The 26,827-nt window shown below is 57.0% G+C and overlaps 1 protein-coding gene across 1 annotated transcript; it reads left to right on the forward strand.

The window, feature by feature from the left end:
• Positions 1-1,171: 1,171 nt before the first annotated feature.
• Positions 1,172-13,781, forward strand: PSD4 (pleckstrin and Sec7 domain containing 4). The gene is made up of 16 exons (XM_054575542.1): positions 1,172-2,108; positions 3,158-3,274; positions 3,569-3,647; positions 4,138-4,522; positions 6,579-6,755; positions 7,237-7,317; positions 7,435-7,547; positions 7,758-7,816; positions 8,028-8,117; positions 9,166-9,209; positions 9,506-9,666; positions 10,691-10,761; positions 10,891-11,054; positions 11,527-11,671; positions 11,918-12,061; positions 13,487-13,781. The coding sequence occupies exons 1-16, from the start codon at positions 1,203-1,205 to the stop codon at positions 13,742-13,744; spliced, it is 2,994 nt and encodes a 997-aa protein (XP_054431517.1). The 5' UTR covers positions 1,172-1,202; the 3' UTR covers positions 13,745-13,781.
• Positions 13,782-26,827: the final 13,046 nt, after the last annotated feature.

A 26,827-nucleotide genomic window follows, 5' to 3' on the forward strand; every position in this document is an offset into this window, starting at 1 on the left:
CATTTGCAGGTTGTGAGCATATATTTGTATTTATATGCCTATTCCACCAAATATTTCAATACAAATTACAAGCACACATAATCTTCAAGATAGAAATATAAGAGTGAGGGGTTTGAGGCAAAAGGAACATAAGAGAAGATGCGATGAAGCCAGAAGTGCATTCCATACTGGAACGGCGTGTCCCAGGGGCCTGTCTGCTTAATCTCACACTTCCTGAGAGTCAGTACAAGGCAGAGACAGTCCAGTTACGCGTTTCACAGTGGCCAGGAGAGCAAAACTAATCAGTTGTTCTGAAGAAGCAGCCCTTCCCTCTACTGCCCTGCAAGATAGGCTGCAGCAGATAAGGCCCTACCCCAAGCTCCAGAGCTGGTGTGGCCAGTGTGGCTAGTGTGGCAGATGCGCAGGGCAGCTCTGAGCAGGTGTGATGTAGCCCAGGCGGATGTGGCCGCATGTCCCCAGCCTCCCCCTCCTCAGCAGGAAGCACCCACTCTCCAGAAGACCAGGCCCAGCTTAAAGCTTAGTGTGTGCCTGGACCTGCTTCCAATTGGCCAAGCCGAACAGCTGTAAGCGAGGACCAGCTGGCCAGTCTTGCAAAAGATGCAGGCCCCAAAGACAAACCTTGAGGAGTGACATAAGGTGTGTTGAGGAGGTGGCTGCTTTTTCCATGAGAGATTCTGTTCAATCCTTTTTGACTCTAGTCTGTGTCTCTGGCTGCCACCTGCTTTGGTTTATGTGTTGTTTTTGGCTTGCCACTGATTTCATGCTGTTTTGAGACATTTCCATCTTCTGTTTCCAACCCCCTCCCCCTTGTCCAGTCTAGATCCCCGAGAGGAGGGTCTGATTCGGCCAGTCCATTTTTTTTTTTCAGTTAAGCTACTCGGGCCACCTTCAGCCCACAGATGGGTGTCTTTGGAGCAAGTGGCCGAGATGGTAGGGTCAGAGGGCATACACGGTGCCCTCCTGTAGCACATCGCCGTGGAGGGCAGTGCGTGCCAGCCGGGGCCATGCACATGACAGGGACTCCCACACACCTGACTCATTAGACAGGAGCTGGAAGCCCTTTGCTGACCTGCATTTGCTTTGGGCACTTCCAGGGCAGAGTGGATTCCCGTTGCCCCCGTGGCCAGCATTCCCCCTAATCCACACAATGAGATTGTGAAAGTGGACACTTCTGGGGGCTCCCACACACTTGCTCCCTGTGGATGATGGGTGACGAAAGACTCTCTGAACACCCCGAACCCATGGAAGTTCTCAACACCTATTTGGGAGACAATCTGCAGCCCCACCCAGGAGTGCACCCCAGGGAAACAAGCAGCCATCTGGACCCACCCAAACCTCTCCCGGAACAGCCCTGGCCATCTGACCCTCCTGATTCCATGAGGCAAGATGCTGCCCCCCCAGGCCCTGGTGCAGAGCCCCAGGGCCTGGGGAGCCCGTCTCCCCAGAGGGGTCCACAGCAGAGCCAGAGCACGTCGACCCAAGTGGTGTTCTGGGCGGGCATCCTGCAGGCCCAGATGTGTGTCCTGGACCTGGAGGAGGAGCTGGAGAAGACTGAGGAGCTCAGGGCCGGCCTGAGGTCCTGCATCCCCAGGGCCCCTGCGGACTGCCCCCCTTTCTCCTCCAGCCTGGCCAGCCCCCTGGACTCAGGCCTCCACCCCAGCCCACCCACGCAGGAGGCCTCTGGGGAAGACTGCCATAGACCTGAGGGAGAGAACCAGGCCTCCGGGCGGCCAGGGAAGGAGACACCAGGCTCCTCCCCAGAGTGGGGTGCTGAGGAGGAGAGCACGTTCTTTGATAACCCCCTCTTCCTGGGGAGCCCTTGCTCAGACACTGGTGCTCCCAGAAAGCACTTTTCCTGGCGGTGCCCAGACTCCTGCGCTGATGGGAAGCCTGAGAGCCCACAGACCCTGGAGCCTCCTCTTCCAGGAGGCAGGGTGCCAGGGGGACTGGGAGATGAGCCAGACTCGGGGGACAGCATGGATGATTCCAGCGGGCACACCACCCCTCCGTTCCCTGTGCCCACCTACAAACCGCACTCCTCCTCCCGGGCTGCGCTGGACACCACCCACCCGGCTCCAGCAGCACCTCCTGGCCTGGGCGAGAGTGAGGTAAGCTGGGCCCTGGGAACCGAACCAGCCCAGAGCTGCGTGTGGGGACTCAGGAGGACAGGCCTTACTCTGCCGCCACAGGGCTCCAGATGCCAGCGCCTAGAGTAACATAACAGGAAGGCAGGATCAGTGTGGCCTTTAGAATTATAGGAAATTTTACTGGTGCCATGATGTCACTCAACCGTGATGGTTGTTACATCCCGTGTCTCCACCGCGCCAGCTCTGAGGGTGGCGTCTGAACACACTGCCCAAACAGCAGCTCCTCCAGTTGCAGCCTGTTCCCGGCCATTCTCAGACTCTAGCCCTCCCCCCTCCAGCACATTCCTAACTGTAACTGCAGAGGTCAGCTGCCAAGGGGGACCTCTGACCCTGGCAGGACAGTTCTGTTAGAGTCCTGTCCTCTCTTTTCTTAGAGATTTCAGCATTTTGTTACTTTTAGCTCACCATCTTTCGTTCCTCCTCCCTGCCCAGTATCAGTAGATCAAGCCCATATGACAAAGGCAGAGGTCCTTGATAACAACTAAGACAAGTTCTGAGGACAAGTGTGTGAGACAATAGGGAGCACAGTTTTCCAAGGGAGGCCTTTGCTGAAGAGATAAGGAGACTTCAAATGGCAGAGCAGGGCTGCGACTCTAATCTCTCGATCCCAGAGAGCAGTGGAGACCTGTTACCCAGAGAGCAGAGGGACTGCTGAGTGTTGCCCCTCCCCCACAGGCTGGGGTCCCAGTGTGGGCGGGCCTGCTGGCTCTAGGGCCCCAGGGGTCATCAGAGGAAAGTCTGGGAGCCCTGAACTCGTCCTCGGGGCTTGCCGTGTGCTCCCCCCTGGGATGGCAGACCCTGCCCAGTGCCTCCCTATAACACAGCCCCTCCTAGGGCTGGTGCTACAGGAGGCAGGGCCGCCCAGGGGGACCATGGAGGGAGGGCGAAGGGCAGGGAAGACTAGAAGTCAGTGGACAGGGGCCTGGGGCCCTGGAGGCCACATGGGGTTTGGGAAAGCTCTGGGAACTGTTCCCCCGGGTCAAGCCACTCCTCTCCTTTTCTTCCCTAAGGCTTCTCTGGCGACCAGTCTTGATCCTGCAGCATGCTGTGTGGACAAAGCATTGACCTGGGAAGCAGGATATATCAGATGTGATCCCAGCCCTGCCGCCTTTCCAGTGCAACCTTCGGCAAGTAACTCCCCCTCGCTGTGCCTCACCTTCTCCATCTGTAAAGGTGGAATGTGAACCCAGTGGTTTCCAGGGCTTAGTACCAGCGCTCCTGAGATGTATGTAGGTCTTCTCCCATCCAGGGTTCCTCCTCTGAACGCGGGGCCCAGGCTGGGTGGGAGGACAGCAAGGAGGGAGGAGCTCTGTAACTCATGGTCACTCTCCCCTCCCCCTCCTTCCCCATCTCCCCGCCTGGACTCTTCCTGTGCCTCTCAGGGCCTCCAGGGCTCCCGGATCTCCTGTGCCTCTCCACAGGCCCTGTCTAGTCCTGAGGACTGGCAGACCGAACAGCGTCCTTCCTGGCCCCGGGTGCCTCTTATCTCCCAGGACAGAGGTGAGACCCAGTCTGGGGTCGGGGAAATTGGGTGGTGGGAGGCTTTGGCATCCAGAGTGGGACCAAGGTCATTCTTGGATCCATGGGTGTCATAAGGGTCCTCCTGTACCATGTTGGAGCCAGACAGACTTGGGGTTAAATCCTGCTGCTGCCTCAGTGACATCCCCAGGACCGTGGGTTTTAAGTACTCATCTCATAGAGTAAATGAAGAAATGGACAGGAGATCCAGCATTTTTGATGCCTGGATCTTAGTGGTTAATCAGTCCTGAGCCCTGGGGCTGGAGTCCTGGGAGCCCCGTGCCCTCTGCCTCTGCATGTGGGAGGCCACGGCCCAAAGGAGGGACAGGACGTGCCACGCAGCTGCAGGGAGGAGCCCCAGGGAGGGAGCCTGGGGAGGAGGCAGAGGGCTGTCCTGGCTCTGCCAGGCCCCTTGGCCCTTAGCCTGCTGCTCTGCTCGCCCCTCTGTCACCTCACTCCTGCTCTTTCTCAGACAATAGAGATGCCGAGTGTCCCCAGGAATCTGCTCCCTGTACCCTGGCCTCTGGCCCCTGGTGGGGCCCAGACTCGTCACCGGAGCCCAGCAGCCCCGAGCCTGACAGCAGAGGCCCCAGCGGCCCCCGGCCCAGCCCTGTGTCCTCCCGGGAGGGCAGCCCTCAGCCCCAGAGCTGCCACACCAGCAGCGTCTTCCCCACGTGGACATTAGAGACTTCCTATCCTTCACTCCTGGAGACAGATAGCACAAAGCCAAGTTCTGTGGAGAGAGAGGAGGCCAGAGAGGCCCCAGGCCCAGGGGAGGAAGTGAAGTGCGAGGGCCCTGCTGCCGCCGCAGACTCCAGAGCTGTGCAGCCCGATGTTCACCTGACTTCTTCAGGGGGGTAAGTGTGGGACTGGTTAAGTAGGAGTGCCCCGGTCTGGGAGCGTGAGGAGTGCATCCCGGCGTTTGACACACTAATGTCAGCTAAGCCAGGGTTATATGCCCAGGCACAAGCAGGGTTTGGAGGAAGACAGGAGGGTGTGAATGCACCAGAAACCAAAGAGCAACAGTCATACACATGGGGAGGATTTGAGTGTGTTGAATCAGGGCCCCAGGAGACCTGTCCAAGGTTGGACAGCAGGAGAGGCAGGGTCAGTGTCCAGGAAACCTGACCAAGGCCATGTGCCCAGAGAGATGGGAGTTGCGCTAGGAAGGTTTGGGGCGTGGGAGGTCAGAGCATGTGATGTGGTTTTACACAGGCTTTGAGTTAGAGGAGGCGTCTGGGAGAAACTCGTCCAAGGGCCTGGGCCCAGGGAGCTAGCTCAGATCTCAGGAAAAGCCAGAGTACCCACCCCAGGTTTGAGTGGGACCAAGGGAATGGGTTTGGGGTCCAGAGCAGGATCGAGTATCCCCAGAACTGTGGCCGGAGACGAGAACAAGCCACGTGGGAAACCAGCCTAGTTCTGCCCCTCTGGAGGCTGCGTAAAGACATCAGCCCCTGGGGTCTCCACTCAGCAAAAGACTTTGTTCCCCCGGTTCGCTAACAAGGGGTCGTGCTGAAGAGACCAATGACCGTTCGGGTCAAGGACCTGGAGTTGCACTGACTGCAGGGTCAACTCCACTCCCATCTCCGTGTCCCAAGGGGTGGCTACAGAACCCATCACTGTGGGGATCAAAGAGCCAGGCCCCTCGTGCATCTGGGAAACTGCCGTCCCTGGAGGGCCTCAGCAGCTGGGTGACTGAGGGGTCTCTCAGTAGCTAAACAGAGAGGGCTCGTCGTACCAAATTTAAAGTTACTTCAGCCCAAAAGAAAATTAATAAATCCATCTAAAATGAGAACCACACTTTGTAGAAAATAACGAAAAGTTTAATCACTTTTCTTGGCAAGTGATACTAAGCATTCCATAAATAAGTTTATTTAATCTAATGTTTAACAAAATATAAGAGGTTTAATTTTCCTGGCCCAAGCCTGCTGGCCCAAGAGATGTCTTTCATTCACACCTGACTTTCACAGTGAGGTCAAAGAGGTTTATTTTATTTTGTTTACTTATTTTTATTTTATGAACAGCTCTATTAAGATACAATTCAATCATTTAAAGCATACAATCCCATGGCAATTTATATTTGCAAAGTGTCACTCTGTCTAGACATCATTTTAGGAATGACACTAATTGACAAGGTCATTTTTGTAAAAGTATTTTAGGGCTTTGTCAGCTGACTATCCAAATAGTTCTCTTTAGATGGGACAAGTATGTCATTTTTATTTCCTGCTCTTCAGTTGTTCACTGACCTAACTCTCCTGACTCCTCTCTGTGTGATTCCTGGAGTTTTCCTGCATCACTGACTTCATGAAGTCCTAGGGGTTTTTTTGGCAAGATTTGTAATTTTACTGTTCAGTTGGTTTCCATTATGTTTGCCCCACCCTGTTGGGCGTGTCTAAGCCTCTGGATGCTGTGAGAAGTTAACAGTGAAGACACTAACCCATTTGGGCCAAAGAGGATATAGTTTATCAGGAAATTTTCATATAATGATGAGTTCTGCTTCCCTGCGCAATCCCTCACTGTGGGAACCTGGATAATGAGCATTCAGAGAACGAGGATACCCCGTACTGGGTTGTGATATTGCAGGGGAAACACAAGAGTCGGGTACAGATGGGACGTGGTGACTTCTGAGGTTCTGAGTGTCACTCTGAGTCTGTGGGGGTTGCCGGCCTGCGCTTACTCATAACAGGTCACCGTCCCATCTCCCAGGGTAAAACCTTTCTTTACCACAGTACCAGGGAGAGACAAAACCACCCAACTCCCCAGGCTTCGCCAGTCCTCAAGCCAGGCTAGCTTCCTGTTCTGGCCTCATCCAAGCACCTTTTTTGGTTCCAGGTCTAGCAGTGAAGCCGGAGCTGGAGGGTGGGGAGGGGGACAGGCACTCCAAGAGTCTGAGGACACTGATGGACTTTTCAGGCTTCCTGAGGACCCCGTGCCCCAAGTGAAGTCCCCAGAGGAAGGCCAGAGGCCACAGGCCGCAGACAAGCTGGCTAACGGCATCAGGACCAGCCAGCTGGCCTGGGACCTGGCCTCCCGCCTCTATCGCCTGGAGGGTTTCCGGAAGTCCGAAGTCGCTGCACACCTGCGAAAGAAGTAAGGGGCCCTGAGCCTGAGCGAAGAGGCTCTAGGGTGAGGCAGGACAGGCTTGCTCCACTGGCCGCCCCTACCCATCCCTGGGTCCCTCCAGCCCACTGCTGACCTCTGACCCCATCGTTCCTGGTTGTACCCCCTCCCTGTACCCTCTCCATGCCTATCTCTTCCTCTGTCACACCGGTGTCTTCGCTTCGCCACACTCTTGACCCAGCTCAGAGCCACTGGACCAGCCACTTTGCCTCCCTGTCCCGACTACACGGTCCCTCCCGCCCAGCAGGAGGTGGGGTGCCAGTACAGGTCACACCCTGGCTGCCTCTTGCCCTCTCTGGTCCCCAGGTCTGCCTGGCTGGGCTTTGCCTTGCTCAGGGCCCCCAGCCCTACTTCTCAGGTCCCAGGATGTGTGCAGGCCCTGGGTTCCCTCTGTGCTTGTGGCCTCCTGCCGAGGCCCCGGCCCGGACTTTATCTTCACTTCCCTCCACAGTGATGACTTCAGCAGGGCTGTGGCTCAGGAGTACCTGACGTTCTTCCAGTTTGGTGGCCAGAGCCTAGACCGTGCCCTCCGGTAACACCTTGGGCTCTCCCTGGGGAGGAGGGATGGCCGGGGCTGGAATCAGGCCCGAGCCCTGGGGCCTATGGGCCGTCCAGCCTGGGCCCTGTCCTGATTCTGGCCCTCCTCCAGGAGCTTCCTCCAGGCCCTGGTTCTCAGTGGGGAGACCCAGGAGCGAGAGCGAGTCCTCTACCAGTTCTCCAGACGCTTTCATCACTGCAACCCCGGGCTCTTCTCCTCAGTGGGTAGGAGGGCAGGGGACTCTGGAGCACCGGGGAGGGCGGCATGGCATGTCCCCGGGCCTGCTTGGGAATTCCCTGGGTGGCAGCTGGTGGGAATGTGTTTAGGAGGCTATGGAGAACCAGAAGTATTTGGAGGTCACCGCCCAGTGTGGGTAGAGGAAAAGTAGAGTTCGGTTCCAGTGCTTTTTCTCCTCTCACCTCTCTCTGAGGCAGATTCCATACACACCTTGACCTGTGCCATCATGCTTCTGAACACAGACCTGCATGGACCGGTGAGTGACTGGGCAGAGCACCTGTGGGACCTGAGGCAGGGGCCAGGACGGGGGCTAGAAGAGGGGAGTTGAGACCAGAGGCCTGGGATGGGGCCAGGGAAGGCCCTGGGGAACTGGAGGAGGTTCCAGTGTGGCTGGCTGGGCGTTATCCTATTGGCGGGGCGGGGGTGGGTGGTGGTACCAGCTGTCCCACTTCTCTCCATGGCCACAGAACATTGGGAAGAGCATGAGCTGCCAGGAATTCATTACCAACCTGAACGGTCTGCAGGATGGTGGAAACTTCCCCAAGGAACTGCTGAAGGTGTGGTACAAGGGGCTGCTCATGGAATGGCTCCCTGCTTGGGGCCTGGAGCCTGGTTCCTCTTCCCAAGGGGGTTGCTGAGCTCAGGCCTGGCTCTGCCCATATATCCTCCAGAGGACAGGGCCTGAAGGGACCGAAGTGTCACTGTGGGATTTGTTAGCTTATGCAAATTCCCAACCCCCACCCTGGACCTACTGAACCAGACTTCTGTGGTGGGGGCCCCCAGATGGTCACTGAGCTTGCCGGTGATTCCTGGACCTGGGAGATCTGAGTGCTGGTTTTCGGTTCTGTGAGTGAGCAAAGGCACAACATCGAGAAGAAAAAGTCTAGGGCCAGGAGCCAGCTGCTCCAGGGTTTGAATTCTTGTCTTGGATAACTTAACCCGTGGCCAGCCCAGATTCCTCTTGAGGTAGAACCACTTACAGTGTTGTTCTTATCAAGACATAAAGGTTGTCAGGTGCTCAGCACAGGACCTGGCACACAGCGTGCTCTTTGTCAGCAGTTACAGCATTTGTTCCTCTGTCTAGTCAGGGAACATTTATTGAACGCTTACTATGTACCAGGCACCTGTAGGTGTGCCCAGGGCTATACAAAGCTGACAGGATGCATCTGCATGCATCTTCATTACATCATTTCAAAGTTTGGCACCTCACTTATTCGTTCACTGCAGTTATTGGCCCTATCAGTCAGGGAGTCCTGCTCTACCAGCTCCTTCTGGGCAGGATGGCATGAGGATGATTCATTTCCCTTGGAGAGAACAAGTCCAGGCCTCACCGAGCTCAGGCAGGGACTAGGACAGCTGTGGTCACCTCGTCTCCAGTTTCTAGCACAATGTCCAGCACGTGGTGAATGCTCCATAAGTGGCTGTGCATGTGTGTATGTGCACACGTGTGCGCGCCAGCTGAGCTCCTTCCCATTTAAGGAAGGAGGGCAGCTGTGCTGGGGGTGGGAGAGACAGGCCGCAGCACGCCCCCACCCTACCTCTGTCCGATGCAGTTTGGGCCTCGCAGCCCATGGCTACCTTGCCACCTGTGTGCCTCTGTTCCAGGCCCTGTACTGGTCCATCCGAAGTGAGAAGCTTGAGTGGGCTGTGTAAGTGAAAGCACCTTCCCTTCTCCTACCTCTACCCTCGGCCCACCTGAAAGAGGGACAAGTTCAGGGCCTGGGCCAGTCTCAGAGGGTGGATGGGCCCAGTTGACACCTGGAGGAGCAAGAAGCGTGGGATTTGGGGATGACAGGAACTGGTGGGTTGGCTTTGAAGGACTCCTTTTGGTGTGTCCTGAGGTGTGGCTCCCCAGTGAGAGAGAAACGGGAGGGGTGCTGAGGCAGCGGGTGCTTCCCAGTAGCCTCTGCCCAGTCAGCACCTCCACCTGATTCTCTCTGTTCAGGGACGAAGAAGACACAGCCAGGCCTGAGAAGGCCCAGCCATCACCCCTAGTTGGCAAGATGAACAACCCCTTCCTCCAGCTGGCCCAGGACCCCACGGTGCCCACCTACAAGCAGGGCATCCTGGCTCGAAAGATGCATCACGACGTGGACGGCAAGAAGAGTGGGTGTCTGCCACTGCGCGGGGCCTCTGTGTGTGGGGGGTGCGCGGAGTGGCTCTGCTCGGGGACACGTGCTGACAGGTGCACAGGTTGAGGACAGGCAGCCCATGTTCCTTCCTTGACAGAGACTGTGTGGGCATGCTGTGTAAGACACAAAAAGGACCTAATGTTCCTGCTCCCAAAGCTCTGGGCTAACGTAGAAATCAGACAGGCATGTCAGTATCTGAGAGGTGCAGGGAGGGCCAGATCAAGGATGGGATGTGGAGGAGGGCAAGCTGTGGAGTTTTGTTTTGGGCGGGATGTGGGAGACAGGAGGGTTAAAGCTCCTGGGGAATGATGATATCCGAGCTGAACCTTGGAGGGTCTGGGTACTTGAAGTTGGGCGGAGGGCACCCTCTCCCTGAGAAAGGAACAGGCATAGTTTGTTCCAAACATGGGGTGTGTGAAAGAGAATGGTGGGAGATGCATTTGGAGCAAAATTGCCCAGTTCTGCATTTGGGCATCTTTCGCAGATGGCTGGAGCTTTAGAGCAGGGCAGCAACGTACCAGAGCAGGAATCCGGGATTCGATGGGCACTAGCCAGGGAACTAGCATTCCACAGGCCCTGTGCAAGGCTGGGGGCACCCAGGGGAGCAGGTCCTCTCTTGCCCAAGGGCTTGAGCTCTGTGCCTCTCTCAGAGGGTTCCTGAAGAGCATCTTGTAGGGACCAGAAAAATGTCTGAGTTGGGGCTGTGCTTGCGCGGGTGGGTGTGTCTGGAGAGGTGATGTTTGTCTGAATGTCAAATTTGTTGTTGTTTGTCAGTAGTTCTAATCTGTTTTGGTTTCCATGTGTGACTGCCTGTGTGTGACATGGGTATGTGCCTGTTTATGACTGTGGGGGTGTGTGTGTGTGTGTGTGTGCTTCTGCCTGCTTATGTGCACCTGCGGGGGTGGGGGGACTGGAGCTGGTATGAGGGGTGAGGAGTGGCGGCCTGGGTGTGTCTGGGTGGGGTGCCCCCACCCACCTGTGTTCTGCTTCTCGAGCAGCACCATGGGGCAAGCGTGGCTGGAAGATGTTCCACACTTTGCTTCGAGGGATGGTCCTCTACTTCCTGAAGGTAGGAAGGGTCCCCACACCCTGATGGGTCCGGGGGGTGGGCAGAGGAGGACAGGGAATGGCCCAGAATGTTTGGAATGGTGGACAGCTTGTGAAAACCCCTTTTCTGAGCCGCTGTGCCCTGTGGCAGGGAGAGGACCATGGCGCCGAGGGGGAGAGTTTGGTGGGGCAAATGGTGGACGAGCCTGTAGGGGTGCACCACTCGCTGGCCACGCCAGCCACCCACTACACCAAGAAGCCACACGTCTTCCAGCTGCGAACTGCTGACTGGCGCCTCTACCTCTTCCAGGCACCGTGAGTCTGGGGTGGATGACAAGCAGAAGGGCCCCAGCTTCCTGTCCCTGAGCCGTGGTCGCCTCTGGTGGCTGCCCTGATGGGAGCTGGTATCTTGACCAGCAAACCTTAGCACAGTTGGAAGGGGTCTCAGGCTGCACACTCTGTTTCCCTGTCCCGCTGCCCATGGCCCTCTTTGCCAATGTGTTTTTGCGTCTATTCCTTATAAGACTAGAGCTGCCTCCCGGTTCTGAACAGAGGGTTCTAGGAAGTCACTAACATTATGATCTTTTTGGAATTTGATGTATAATCTGTTGCCTTCCCGGATCTCCCTCTTTGATGAATGAGAAACCACCAGCAGAGGTCAACCATTCTGCTAGTTGCAGGGCTTCTGGCTTTGAGGCTCTGAGCCCTGAGCTGCTGGACTGCTGTGAGCACACAGGAGGTGTGGGCGGGAGAGGCTACAGGACCCACTCGATCTCTCTGCCCTCAGCACCGCCAAGGAGATGAGCTCTTGGATTGCGCGAATCAACCTAGCCGCCGCCGTCCACTCCGCGCCGCCGTTCCCGGCAGCCGTGGGCTCCCAGCGCCGCTTTGTGCGGCCCATCCTGCCCGCGGGCCCCGCCCAGAGCTCCCTGGTACGGCCGCGGGGAGGGACGGGGACAACGTGGGGAACGGAGTGCACGGACTAGAGCGGAAATGAAGGGAGCGCCGGGCTGCGCACCTGGCTTGGGAAGGGGGAGGGGCTGCTGCACACCTGGATCCGGGAGGGGGATGAGGCTGCATATCTGGCTCTGGAACGGGGTAGGTGGGGTGGGCTCTGCACTAGGACCTGGAAGGAGGGAGAGTTCGGGAATGCTTCCCCCATCGCCTCCTGCTGCTAGGAGGAGCAGCACCGATCCCACGAGAACTGTCTGGACGCCGCCTCCGACGACCTGCTGGATCTGCAGAGGAACTTACCTGAGCGGCGGGGTCGCGGCCGGGAGCTGGAGGAATACCGCTTGCGGAAGGAGTACCTGGAGCACGAGGTGAGACATCGGCTCACGCCCGCCCCCTCGTGGTTGCGTCCGGCACTGCAGCCTCTCCTGGAGGAGGAGAGGCTCCTGTGCAGTGAGTGTACCTTCGTGCTTGCGCAGTGTGTGCCCTCGTGTTCTGGGACTACAGACCAGCCGCTTGTCTGAAACACTATTAGGGACATTATTTTTATAATTTTTTTCCTAAAAGTATATTTGGCTTTTCCTAAGTTGAAGGAAAAAATGTATGCGGTATGAATTATTTCTCCTAATACCTACCTGATTATAGTCTGTATTTGTGGAGCTAATGTATTGCTTGTGTGGATTATCTTATTAAATTACTAACAGCTATGCAGTAGGGACTATGATCCTCATTTTATAGATGAGGGAACCGAGGCATGGAGAGATCAAATAACTTGTCCAAACCTGGCAAATGTACATGTTACTCCGGTCATTTATGGTTTTAAGTAAGGAATGAACTTTATTAACTCTATAATCAATCTGAAATGTTTTAACCCCCACCCCCACCCCCTACCCATATTCTGCCTTGGCCTGATGTCAGTGCACATTCTAGAACCTAAGCAGCAAAGGCAGGTGAGGGGCAAGTGTGACAGCAGACAGGTTAGAGGTGATCCAAAGGCAGAAACCAGAGAAGCTAGCGTCAGTGTCTCCTGCTGGCTGTACCACTGGGCCCCTGTGGTCCCCTCTCTCTGCCTGATCGTCTCTCTGGCTTGTTGTTGTTCCCATGGCTGTGAGCACACTACCTCGCGGGGGCCCCAGGGGTGGCCGACAGGACCTAGGTCTGCTTGCACAATGCCAGCCCCTCCCTACCATTGACCAGCAGGATCTTTAGCAGCCACTGGCCCTCCAGAGGCTTCATTTCTTTCTTTATAATTAGGGACAGTGATGTGTGCCCCACCCAACCTCCCAGGCTGGGATGACGACCTCATGGGATGGAGGGTGGGAAAGCACTGAGCAAACTGGGAACCATGACTGGAGGTTCTAGTTACAGAGGCCTTAGGAGTGTTGAGCAGATGAGGGCCATTAGCATCACACTCTTCTAAATGTCCATCGTTAAAATGCTGTTCAGGCTCAACGAGGGTTCAGTACAGACACGGGCTGTTTGTGTGCGGTGCTGTATAGATCTCAGGCCTGCTTGGTAGGTCACAGATCTTTCAGAATCTAGGAGATGTTATTTGGAGCACTACATGGTATTGGCTGTTAAAAAAGGGCTTGGCTCATCAGTGTTACTATACTGCTGTCCAGATAACACTGGTTGCAGGTAAAATATAGACGTTAACTGTCGATCCAGCCCTTTTTCCGCTGAAGTTTTTATCGCTGAAACATTATACACTTGTGAACTGTCTGTCATTCATGGTTCCAGCCTCCTCCCCCGCTGAAGCCAGATGGTGCTAAGGTGGGGGTGCCTGTATGTTGCAGAAAACCCGCTATGAGATGTACGTGCAGCTGCTGGTGACCCGTCTGCACTGCTCCTCAGATGACCTGGACCAGTGGGAGGAGCAGTTGGGGAGGGAAGCTGGAGGCACCCAGGAACCCAAGCCCAGCCTGAAGAAGTCCCACTCAAGCCCATCTCTGCACCAGGACGAGGCCCCCACCACAGCCAAGGTGAAACGCAACATCTCAGAGCGCAGAACCTACCGGAAGATTATCCCCAAGCGGAACCGCCATCAGCTATGAAGCAGACTTTGGCCCCTGCTCTGGGGTGGATATGGGACAAAACTCTCTGGGGAGCCCATTTCAGTAGCCCTGTGACAGGGGGCGAGGCCCCTCCCTTCCCTGCTGGGGACAGCCCATCTCCCTCTCTGAGCTTTGCCAGTACTGCTCTGCCCGCCCCCGCTATGGCAGGCCCTTTGCTGCCCCAGTCCCTGGCCACCCCTGAGGGAGGAGGGAGGCCAAATATTTGGCTTCACCCCCAGAGTTTGTCCCATGTCATTCTCCACTCCTCAAAATCCAGAGTGGCCACGTTTCCTGGGCCTGGGGCATCTCAGCACCTGTTCCAGAATCAGAGCACGATGGGCCCTGAGCGTCCCTAGAGGGAGCCTAGGGCAACAGAGGCCTCTGGGAGGTTATGTCCTGGGCGTGGCCTTGCCTTGGGAATCAGGTGACTTACTAGGAGAGGCCCTGGAAGGCCCCAGCCAGTCTCCTGTGACTGAGGGGGCAGGGTCACTCTGGCCCTGCCCCAGTAGGTGGCAGCCTTCAGGCACACAGGGGTCAGGGTTCAGGGAGGCTGACTCTGGGGTCTGCGCCTTTGTCTCCCCTTCCCTGCAGTGGGCCCTGCGCCAGGGCAACCGAGAGCGTCCCGCCTCCCTCGCCCAACTGCCAATCAGCAGAGCAGGGCCAATGGCCCAAAAGCAGTGGGGGCGCCAGGAGAGCCCTGGACAGGGGGCCTTTGTGTCCCCAGGGCCAGGAAAGAGGTTCAGACCCCTGGGCAGCCTGAGGGTAAGAGCTGGTGACCCATCCCCGTGGGGCTCTCTTGGCAGGAGCTGCAGCTGAGGAGGGCTGGAGGGTTGCGTGGAGGACTAGACCCCCTCCCACACACCCCATCCCTTAAAGCTCCATTCCCCAGGGCCGCCAGGCCCCCTCTGCACCCCCGCCCTCCCTGAGAAGTCCCCTTGAGCTGCCCTCTGGCTGGTCCCAGCTGAGCCTGTTCTTTGGGTGGGTGGGGATTCCGGACACTCAGGGACCTGAAGCTGTGCCTGTGGGAAGGAGGGGCAGCCACCATTGTCTCTGTTCAGCCAAGTGTGCCCACAGGCTGCCGCCAAGGGGGGCCTCTCTGCTGCCCGCCTGCTGCCTGCTGGCTGACGCACTGCCTCTCCAGCCTCCCTGCTGGGCCTCCTTCTCCTGTCCATGTCCATGCTTGTAATGAGCCCTGGGGCCTGCAGCTCCCCCATGTGGGGCTGGCCCTTGGGGGTCAGCGGTGTCTGACCAGGGCCTGGGGCTGAGCTATGCACCCAATGGGTGTGCAATAAATACCGGTCAGTGAAGAAAGAGTTGTGCATGAGTGTATGAGGAGGGGAGGGTTGGGCAGCTCTGGGCAGCTGGGACCACCTGGAGTTTGTCAGGCTGTATCCCCTCTGCCCTGTGGGCATATGAATGTCTGCAAGTGTGTATGTGTGTCTGCACGTGTATAAGCATATGTGGGTAGAGCTCTGTGTGTTTGTGTGTGGGAGTCACATAGTTACTATCACACTGGGGGGGGACCTCACCCACTCACTTGTTCGTTCATTTCCCAAGTCATACTGACCAATTCATGGGCCAGTGTTAAGGAACTCAGAAATGATTGAACATGTCCTTCCCTTCCCTAGAGGTGACAATTCTGCCTTTTGGTTCCAAGCTGTTGGCATAGAAGCAATCATTTGCTGTGAAGGTGAGCTGAAGACACCTTCCTACCTGTGCGCAGGGATCCGGATTCAGTAGGTTTAGTTTCCGGATGGAGCCATGCACTCCCGAGGCCCCTGAGCAACTCTGAGGTGCACTGCGGGCGACAGCACGGGAGAGGTCAGTTGTTTCGTGAGGTGGAGTCTGGTGTCAGGTGGACATGACTTGACCAAGGACTGACACTTAAGCTAGATGGCCTCGGATGAGTTATTTGACCTCACTGAACATGTATCCTTATTTCTAAAACCAGAATAAAAGGCAGAGGTTTGTCTGCGCGTGTGTAAGACTTGATGCTTCTTTGCTCTGACACCTCCCTTTCACCTCAGCACGTGAGGCCTGCGGAGCCGGGAGATGGGGCCCAGGCCCCGGGCCAGCGCTGCCAGAGGGGTGGAGACCGGGTTGTTGGGCTGCAGTTATGGCAGGTGGCCACTGGGAGGCAGGATTGCATTTTCCTGGCTCCTGGGCCCAGGTGTCTGCTGCAGCAGAGGCTCACTGATAGCAGGGAGTCAATCTGTCCCTCCACAGCCAGAACCAGGAGTGGCCCAGGCCAGGTCTCCCACATCCAGACACATCTCTACCACACAAAGGGTAGGAACTCTGACATCGTTCTGCAGATGAGAGGGAAAAAAATATCTGGAGTCTTATGGGGACAGCCTAGAGCTTCCTACAGAATTGTCCCAGGTGACCTACAAAAGTGAAAACAACCCCAATCCTGGGTGTGGGGCAGGTCAAACCCACAGACCTACGTCTGATCTCCCTGCCTCACCCTCTCCTTTCCCACGGGCCGTGGGTTGGTCCATCTTAGCAGGAGGGGAGGGCACAGGGTCTTAGAGAGGAGCTCGGGCTCCATAGGCTGGTGGGAGAACGTCATCGGTTCCTCCTTCCCATCCAGGGGAGCTCAGGCTCCGGGGCCCTGAGCTGTCGCGACTCAGGTGGGAACCCTGACATAAACTCTTCCTCGTATCTCCGCATCTCTGTTATGTCTGGCTTTCTGCTCATGACCTCATTTGTCTGCTGTTTGCCAGGGAAGAATAAAATGTCACTAAGGCCTCGGTCTGGGTCCTTTTTGGGGGTCTCAGAGTCCGACAGAGACAAGTGGGGTGTGTCGGGTTGGAAAGAGAAGGGTGGGGGAAGGTGGCTTGAGGAAAGCGCAGTGTAAGGGGGACTGAGGCCGGATCACAAGGGACTTCCCATGAAGCCCAGGAGTTTCCAGCAGTGGAGGGACCCACTCAGTGCATGGAGACAACCTTCGGGAGCTTTGCTTTAAGACGACAAGATGACGTGAGTGCACGAGGCCAACTGGCAGAATGCGAAAATGGCCTGGAGATGCTCTACGCTATTAGTGCAACACTTCTGTCGGCCCAAAATAAAAAATAAAAGGGGAAAAGGAAGACATCAGCCTGGAACCTTGTGACAGCGTGACAACCACTCATCTGCTCCTCCTCCCTCATGCTCCCAACCCCACGTGCTCCCCGTACGCACTTACGGGTTTCCTGAATGCCCTGCTATCCCCGCAGCCCCTCTGCCAACACCTTGGCCTCCAGCTCTTCTGGATGCCTGTGTCTCTAACCACGAACCGTGGCTCACACCTTTCCCTGTCTCTCCCTCTCCCCTTCTCTGGGGGAGAAGTGCTCTCCGCATTCCTCAGACTGACCCCGACCCTGAGCCCCCACACAGCCCGCCCGCTTCTCTGCTCACCATGAGTTTGTCTCCCTCAGGGGTTCTGGCTGGGTCCTCGGGCCTAATCTTTACTCCTTCATTATCTCCCCTTGCAAGCACCATCATGAAGAAAAAGGTGGTCTTTCTAGCTGTTTCTCTCTGTCACCTGTCTCCTGGCTCCCATTCACACCTTGCAAACGGGCTTCCACTCGACCCCTCATTAAAATGCACCTCTCAGGGAGGTTGAGAGGGGCCACTGATGACCCTCCACCATCAAATCCAGTGTCTTCTCAACCTTTATCCTCCTCCCCTCTCAACGACCTTTGGCCTGTCGGCCATATGGCCTGTCTGACCTACAGGCTCTGGAGTCGACTGTCTGGGAGCAAGTCCAGCTGCCCCTTGTGTCAGCCCAGGGGCCAGTTCCTTATCCTCCTCTGCTCCCATTTGCTTCTCTATAAAATGGGATATTAACGCTGCTCACCTCATGGAGTCCTTGGAGGATGAGGTGAAGTTACGCACGTAAACACCTGAGAACAATGCCTGGCACAGAAGGAAATCGGGGCAGGTTAGCTGTTAACACACAGCCTCGCTGGCCTCGTCTCACGCACTTGCCCCTCCGTGGGGCTCGGGCTCAGGCTGGGCCTCTGCCCTCAGACACGTGAGTCCTCTTCGAGGCTGGGCCTTGGCACGCAGCTCCAACTGCCTGGGTGCTGCAAGTCACAGAATTCAGCTGGGCTTTAGCAGGAAAGGACAGTGACTGGCTCCAGTAACTAGAAGGTCTGTGCCCAGGGCAGGTGAGGCTTGCTCGGGGGCAACCTGGGCTCCATCTCTCAGGGTTAGGAGGCAGGAATAGGCTCCTGACACCAAGATGGCCCAGCAGCTCCCAAGACCCCCTCTCCCGGGTGCAACTCCAGCACACAGAGAATATCTGCTCCTTGGGGAATGCAAACTAAAGCCCAGGAGTAGTTTCTCTGAACAGCCTACCCTGGACCATGGCCCATTTCTGAACCCATCACTAGGGTCAGAAGTTTCAGGTAATAAGAACCCATTTTCTGAGATGGGAGCAGCGTAGGGTGGAGGCAAACCCCCCAAGGATGGGGACTGGGACTAGCTGTGGAGAAATCCCAAGTCCTACTAGGAGTGGGAAGAGGAGAAGCTCACGGACACCCAGGTGCCAGCTCCTGCAGGGAGCCTCCCTTGAGCCCTCCTCCCCATTCTCCATCGCACTGAGTCTGTAACTCTCTACATCCCTCCCCTCGTCTCCGTACCTTTCCCCTCTCTGCTCCCAGGACCACGCCACTTCCTGAGGGTGGGAACCGGGCAGTCTGGTCTCTGCCGTTTCTCCAGGGCCCTGCCGAGGGCACGATACCTCGGCTGGAAGACCTGGGCCTCAAGCTCTGTCCTCCCTTGTGTCTGGCACTCCATGTGCTCCTGGTTCTTCTGTGGTATGTGCGTGTTTGTTTTCTGCCTTTCTTCCTCGTTCTTCCCACCCCTGAACTCAGCCTTTCCGCAGGGTCTGGCTGTCTGCAGGGCCTCGGGGAACTTTTGGGAACTAAGCCTTCTGCCCCACCTCTGCTCTGAACTTCAGGCCTGGAGTTCTAACTGCGTGCAGGATGTGGAAATGGTCAATTTCTGGTCAGACGTTACTTATCATACCTTAGTCTGAACTTAGCATCATCTCCTCCTGACTCCCTGATCATAGTGGTGGTTCTGCGACTACCATTCGTCCACTGCTTTGAAAGGTAACATACCAGAACGGGAGGAGACTGGAGCCAGACAAGCTTCCATCTCACCTCTGGTGTCGGGTAGAAGCTTCTGTTCTCTCATCTCTTTGTCCCTATCTGGTGTGACAGGGACAGGGTTGGGAGGGACATGCATAGAGAAGCAATGACTCCTTTGCCCAGGAAACAAGTCCAGTAAATGACCGGGCACCCCCCTCACCTGGCCCCTGAGAGACTCGAGGCCCACACACAGCTCCCCTGAGGCCGCTCAGGCCAGCCAGACCACTCGCTGAATGTTTCCTGTGGTCTTGGTGCTTTGTTTCTTAATTGTATTTTACTGATTTACTGCATGCATTTCCTGTGAGCTGTCTCAGACCCTCTCTGGAACAAGGTGGGGAATACATTAATATTTAAAATAAGATAAACAAAATGTCAGTGCGTGTGTGTCTTAGGCTGGAAATTCCTTAAGGGCAAGGACCATGTCTGTTTATACAGCACCTGGCAGAGTGTCAAATTGGGGCTTAACAAATGAATTTTGATGAAGATGAGAAAGAAGCGGCCTGCACGAAGACACAGAGATCTAGACATCTCCGTCCAGCTAAGCCTCCTCCAAACCCCCTTAGCAAGGGGTACCCCTCGTCCTGCCAACCCAAATGCTCACTCTGTTCCTGATCACCCCGGCTTCTCTCTGTCATCCTTCCCTGTCCACACCCCGCATAACCAACCCCGTCCTTGCCCACACTCTGCTCTCAGAGACGCGCCCCTTCCTCACATGAACAGCCACAGCCACATTCTCTCGCTGCCCTTCACCCGCTGCCCGGCCCCACAGGCTGGTCCAGGGCCTGGTGGTATCTCATGGTACTAGGAGATGCCAGCAGCTGAGACATTGGAGGTTCTGGCCCCAAGCGTGCCTTGGCCCTGCGGGGGCCTCCAGCCAGGCGGGGACCTGGCAGAGGGAGGGAGAGGATAAGCGGCTTCCAAACTCCAGATGCAGCAGTTAAAAAGAGGACAGAGGCAATGATCCTTCAAATTGCCACATCTGTATAATCTGCCTTTTATTTTCTGCTTCATGAAGTTTTATTTCCTATTATTTATTCACCTCCCCGCCCTCCCCTCCCCCACTTCAACTCCTCCTTAGTGGGAGACATGCTCAGATGGGCCCTGAGCCCTGGCTGGGGTCCGGCCACCCCCAGCCCCCGCCCTGGGCCAGCTGCTGCAGGAGGAGGCACCTGCGCCCCTCCGTGGTGTGGCAGTCCCCAGGCCCTCCCTCCAGCCTCCCAGTAGAGCAGGAGGAAATGCACATGGAGGAAGGGATTAGGGAGGTGAGGCCTGTCCCCAAGGCCGGTACAACTGCCGCTGCCCCTGAGACAAAGCTTATGGGGAGGAAGAGCCAAGACCTAGAACTCACAGCCAGTTGGGTTTCCACCTCCATGTACCGGTCTCCTCTCCTGGGCCTCTGTCCACCCAGTCCATCCAGGACCCTCGTCCTCTCTTCCGTCCAGCAACTTGGACCTGCGGTCAAATGGCTGGGTGGGTCCCAGCCTTGTGAGGAGGGTATGGCGGTGGGGAGGAGGGGGGCCAGCCAAAGTCGTGTGGGAAGGCAGCTTCTGGTCTGCTTCCATCCCTGGAAAGCTGCTCCCTTTCCCTGCCCACCATCTGAGAGAGGCCCTAGCCCTGCAGTGCGGCCTCCTGCCTGGGCGCCCAGGCTGGGGCCAGGCCGAGCCTGGGGCTACAGTGTGGGGAGAGGGTGCTTGGAAAGGAAGTGCACGTTTTGCATCTTTTTGTCTACCGCCCTGTGACACGGAAACACACGGTGGGGGGAAGCCCTTTTCCAGAAAGACTTCAGGCCCGAGGTTTAGGTCTGCACTTGGTTCCTGGTGGCTGCTTCTTAGAGAAGTTAAGAATGGCAGAGAAAGGCCTGGGGGCATGAGGGGCTTGGCAAATATCACCTGACCCCCGACAGCATTTTACATCACCCCTCTCATGCCTGTCATCGCTGTCCCACCGTGCTCTGTAAGTGACTTTCGTGAAAGTCTCATTTCAAAGCTCCAAGGGTTTTTTGTTTCTGTTTTTGTTTATTGTTTTTGTGGGGGATAGAAGAATCCAATTGGATTCATCTTGTTTTCTTCTGGGTGCCTATCACAGGGCCTGGCACATAGTAGGTGGTTTATGAGAGACTTCCGAATGAATGAATGTGACTTCTCTGGCCCAACCTGGACTAACTGTGGCCAGTGAGCTCTGGTGTCTGCTCCGGCCTGGAAGCCTTTCGATGCCTGGCTGTAGCTCAGCCAGCTGAGGCAGCACCCCCACCCCGAACAGAGACCAGATTCCAAACATGAGAACATGGTTTTTGCCTATGGTTTAGCGGAAAATTACCTGGGGAATTTGGGAGAAGGAGGGCTTCATACCGGAACCACTCAGACGAGGCTGCATTGCCTTTCTCTGACCCAGGTGACTGTGGAGTCGCAGCGTTGGGGCTGAACGCCATCCTGGCCTGAGCCTTGCATTTCACAGCTGAGGAAACTCAGGGCCCCCAGGAGGAGTCGGTGGGGAGGGTGCCGGGTCCAGGCCTAGGCTCTTTAGCAGGGGGGACGGGGAACGAAGGTGAGGACCTGATGACAGTCGCTGACTGTGGTGACACTAACTAACAGGCTCCAAAGACCCCCACGGCTCAGGCCCTGGAATGGGCTTGGAGCAGCCACTCCCCACTCCCTGGTTTTGCCAGGAGTTGTTCTTTCCTTTTGACCCCTGTCTCTTCCCCTTTGGTGGGAGGTGAGTTTCCATTCAGACCAAGCTCATCCCTTGCAGACACTTTCTGTTTGGCCAGTGAGGTCCCTGGAGATCAGGTGGGTGGATTGGGCCTCTCATCTCTCCAAGGGGTAGATGTGGAGGGATCAATGTAACCCACAGCTAGGGCCTCCCCTCTGGCGCCCAAGAGGCAGGGACAAGTATGCAAAGGCAGTTTGAGGGTGGTGGAAAGAGGAGGTAGCGGGAAGGTGAGCTCCCAGTCCCGGCTCCTAGCAAGGTCTTTGTTGTCAGTTATGATTGCCACCAATGACAACCCCCGCCCAGAAAAAACAAACAAACATAAAGCAAACAAACATTTATTTGTAAATACATACATCTCTCCCCCAGGCTCGCTTCTGGGCTGTGGGTGGCTTGTGTCTGACTCTGGTGCACGGGCCTGGGCTCTCTGACACGGGACGTGCTTGGCTGAGGAGGAGTTGGGGCAGTGGGAGTCTGGAGCATGGCGGGAGGGGGGGGCGGGGGCGGGGGCTGGCTCCATGCTGGTGCTGGTTTGATTTATCCCTAATGAGTTCTCAGCACATGGCTGCTCCCAGAGCACTCCAGGGGCCAGCGTGGCTTCCCGCGGCCCAGCCCGCAGACTCCACAGCAGCCGCTGCTCACTCAGAAAAGAGCCAATTTCCACACTGCACAGTCCGCTTCACTCGCGGGAAATCACATTTCCCTGAGAGCCGCAGGCAGCGCCTCACTCCCCAGCCTGGCCGGCTGCCACGGGCACAGATGGAGGAGCTGGGCCACCTCCCTCCCCCACCCAGCTCCCCACTTCTCACCCCCATGAGACCCGAGCCCCTGCCCCAAATCTCCAGGAAGCCTCTCCTCCACGGGGACCTGGCCTCTGCTGCCCAGAAAGAGGAGGAGGAAGGGTGCTGTCCGCAGAGGATGCTGACCAGGGGCACCGGCCTTGCCTGCCTCCTCCAGCTCCTTCCAGGGAGCGGGGCACCAGCTCTGTTTGAGGGCCTGAGAGACTGGAGGGGGGCTAATGGTAGTGCGCTCATGTGTAGGGGGAGGGGTGGGTCTGTGCCACCAGGAGGTAATGGCCACCAGTGCGGTGTCCCCAGTCCCCCAAGGAGCCAGAGGAAGAGAAGAAGGTCATGAGAAGAACAAGAAGCTAGAGAGAAGGGGATGGAGAGGGCTTCTCCTGATCCCGTGCGGGCCTCTGAGCCCATCCCACACTCTGGAGATGCAAAGGTCTCTTACACGGTGGCGAAAGGAATAACTGTTTTGGACACCCCAGAAGAGGGACTGGAATAGGAAGCTAAAAGGAAAAAAAGGAAAGGGAAGGGGGTGCAGGAGACGTAGTCAGCTGCCTTTGTGGGATGGGGGAGCCTTGCTTTCGCCAGAGTCACAGTCGCGATCAGCTTAGCTTGGTCACTCCTGTCGGAAGATGACACAACCTGGGGCACAGGAACATCAGACCTCCTTCAGGCGGACCTGCTCTGTGACCCTGAAGCCTGGAGAGGGGAGGCTTGGGGCTGAGGACGGAGTGGAAAAGGGATCAGCCTGGCATTCCGTCTCGACCTGAAGGCTGACCTCCGGGCCTTCCACCCAGCACCACTCTGCCTCCTGGGAGCCAGAAACTCTGCCCCCCAAAGAAAAAGTGCCTGAGGCCTCTGCAGAAGCCTGGCAACATCCAGACACTGGAGGCTTTAGATGAGGGTACAGACTCAGCTACGGTCCCAACTCCTCTGAATGACCTTGAAAAGGTCACCTCTTGCTCTCAGTTTCCCCAAGTGCACAATAGGGCCAGAGTCCTGAATTAGAGAGGAAAATGGATGGATGTGGGCAAGTTTTACAAACAGAAAGACACTGCGGCTGCATGAAGGGTTGTCGTCACTTCTGAGGGTGAGGAAGGGCAGGGCGGGGCGGAGGCAGTTAAGTGGAGAGTGAAGGAGGGCCGGGAGGGAGCCCTCAAGCCACTGGGGTGTCAGGCCCCGCTTTCTGCACCCACTCCAGGACAAGGACACCAGGCGAGCCTAAGGAAGACTCAGGCGGGCGTGTGTGAGGGGAGAAAGCAGGAGAGGGGAGCCGTCGGCTGGCCCCCCGCCCCCCCACCCCGTCTGTGGGCTGCTGAACTAATTCCCCTGCCTGAGGTTGTGCGACGACTGTGTCCCTGGCAAGCAGGGGCAGGAAATTCATGTTGTTTAGTAACAGCTTACAGCAGGAATATTGGAGAAGTGAGGGGAGGGTTGGACTCAGCCCAGGGGCTGGCCTCGGAGGCTGGGCTCCCGGATGCCCTATCCCCAGGCTGCAGGACAGAGGATCTCAGCAGCTCTAGTCCACTTTAGAAAGATGGGCTCTGCCCCACCTGGTGGGCCCAGGTAGGGTTCGAGCTGCGCTGTCCCCCCCTGTACAGGGGCCGCCTGGTCCACACGGGGTCTCTGGAGGCGCCAGGCGCTCTGGGCTGGCCCGGCTGGTGCAGGGAGGACAAGGGCCCTAGCGAGGGAGGGGTGAGAGCACGACGGACCAGGGAGAGCAGCCGGCAAAGCAGAGGAGGCCTGTCCGCACAGGCAGCGAGGGGACTGCTCCGGTGTGCGGCAACGGGGTAGGTGAGGCTGGGCCCTCGGTGCCGGTGCCGTGGGGCTGCCGTGGGGCTGCCTCAGGCCCATGCTGCCCCCAAATTCCCCTGCCAACACACGGCTCCCGCACGTCTTCTGAGAACCAGGCTCAACCACGCCATACAGTCAACCAGCCCATTTCCCACGAATCTGCCATGAGGCGCCCCACGCTCCCACGTAGCCCCGAGAAAGTGGCTTCCAGCTCAGCCTCTGCAGCCTCCTCCGTCCTCCCCCGTCCTCCTCATACCCTTCTCTACTGTGCCCTCATGTGCCACCTCAGTGTCTCCCAACAGCACCTTGAATCATCTTTCTCCTCCAATACATCGATGACGGCTAACTCCTGAGTTCCGGAAGGAACCCACGGTCTGACTACGGACACTGCACTTGGCCCCCCCCACACACTCACCAGCACTGCTCTGAGCAGTGTCCTGGGTGCGCGGGTCACCTCAGAGAAAGGGAGAGTGGTTCTGAACCACAGTTGCCCGCAGCACAAGCATAGCCCCAGTCCCTTTGTCACTTGTGGGTGGGAGCGGTCCGGCCAGGGGCACCAGTGTTCTGATTGCTCAGCAGGCTCCCTGGGAGCCATGCATCTCAAAGTGATTCCTGGATGAGGGTTCACTGTGGCCCCAGAACCAAGTGGGGGCTGTCTTAGGACCGCAGAAACTCATGATCCAGGGGTTCAGGATCATGAAGGTCTCCGGTATATAGGGTTTGGTCCCACCACCAGGCTCACAGACAGAGGGAAGCCCTGTTATTGAAGGACATATGTCATCTCGGCTCCCCTGGGAAGAGACAGGGGCCGGTGTCCTCCAGGTGAGCATCCCCGGCCTCTCCTCGGGCTCTGCCCTCCCAGCCTCGGAGTCCCTGGATGCTGGGTGTGTCGGGGGTAAGGAATCCTCTTCCGTCTGACTCAGCCTCAATTGCTGTCTGCCCAGCTGTCAAATGCATCACACAACCCTGCTTGTTCCAGAGCCTCCCATGGAGAAGGTCCATGTAGACAGCAGAGAGCCCCTGGGGCCAAGCACCCTGTCGTGGGCAGAGCTCTTAAAGCCACCATAGTATGTGCCCCCTTGGTTTCCAACATTTATTGGAAAGGGGGTGTCCCTGCAGGCTCCCTCCTTACTTCTTGGTATTGCCACCTGGTGCCTCTCCATGGCTCCCCTGTATCTAGGACCCTCCAGTGGCCACAGGGGACTGAACCCACTGCCTCCCCGTTTGGATTTTTTTTCTGAGTGTCAGTCTCTCCACATGTGAAATAGGGCTAATCCCACCTTCACTGATGTGAGGCCACTACCCTGTGCCTGGCACAGCAGCCCAGTAAACTTCTTCTCACTTCCCTCCTTCATGCCACGGGGCCACAGGGCTGCTTCTGTGAATAGCTGCTCCCGGTGTGGTCACCAGCCTCCCCACCAACTCTCTGGTTTTTGTTAACAACAACAACCACTTATGGGGAGTCTACAACTGGCCGGGACTGTGCCGTGTGCTTCCTTTACTCCTGCACTTGCTCAGAGATGTAAAAGTCAAAGCGTGGGATAGGTGGTGTGCCCGGCGTTAAATATGTTAGGGCAGAGGGAGAATACTAAGTCACTCTCCTGGGCATTAGATGGCCCTTTGCACCCCTAGCCCCAGAGTGAAGTCACTATCTGCTGGGCCTGAGGTTCCCTGGACAAAGCCTGGTCCCAGTGTGTCCTCCCCAGTCAACCCTAAAACCTGAAACGGAGTAATGGTTTATTGAGTCGAGCGGCAATGGTGGTGGTTGTTAAAAAAGAAGGAAGCACTGGGGAGAGAAGCCCAACATGACAGGGAGACAATTCACTGAGAGGCCATAGTCTGGGTGGACAGAGGGAAGCTGGACCTGCGCAGAGCTGCATTTACAGTATTTACAGTCAGTCCTTGGGGCAGGAGCTGCAGGTGCAGAGGGAACCCGCATCGCTGGCTCGGGTGGCAGCAGGCCTCCTCTGGTGCGAGGGGCTTGGGCTGGGTCCCCAGCAGCTCTGCCTGCTCTGAGCTGGGCCTTTGGAAAGTCTGTGTCCAGCTGTAAGAGGCTGCTCTCTGGGATGAGCTGTAGGAGGAGAAGCCAGGTGCATTGGCGCATCACGGCAGCGGGCAGAGGGAATGCCCCTTGGCCTCCAGGTGGAGCTTGCGGGTGACTGGACCCAGCCCTCAGCCGGTGGCCAAGAAGGAGTTGCAGTAGGAGTCGAGCAGGCTGGGTTGAGGGGCTGGACGGCAGGAGCCTCCACTCTGAAGCATCTCGGTGGGAGTGACCCTCAGGGTGCCTGTGGGGACAGCCTTTGCACTGGCTGTGGCTTACGGGCTGGACAGAAGTGCTAACAACCCAGGACTGCTAGAGCGTGTTGACAGTAGAGCCACGGAGGCGCCCTGGGCCACTAAGCCCGCTGTGGGCCCCGTCTGCCATCCCTCTCAAGCTCTCTGCTGCTCCCTGTTCTCGCCACATTTCTCCAGTTTTGTGTCTTTCGGGACGGGAGGTCTCTCCCTGGGACTCCTGCACTCGCTGAGGAATCTTGGAGGACAGTCTGGCATTCTCCAAAGTCGTCCTGTCTTTCATGGTTCATTAAGTCAACCACACAGGGAGTGTGACCTGAGAGGCTGGACTTGTGGCTATTTTCATGTAATAAATAAAG

The sequence above is a fragment of the Pteronotus mesoamericanus genome, unplaced genomic scaffold (genome assembly GCF_021234165.1).
Source record: "Pteronotus mesoamericanus isolate MK-2021 breed Mesoamerican mustached bat unplaced genomic scaffold, CSHL_Meso_final contig_311, whole genome shotgun sequence".
NCBI lineage: Eukaryota > Metazoa > Chordata > Mammalia > Chiroptera > Mormoopidae > Pteronotus > Pteronotus mesoamericanus.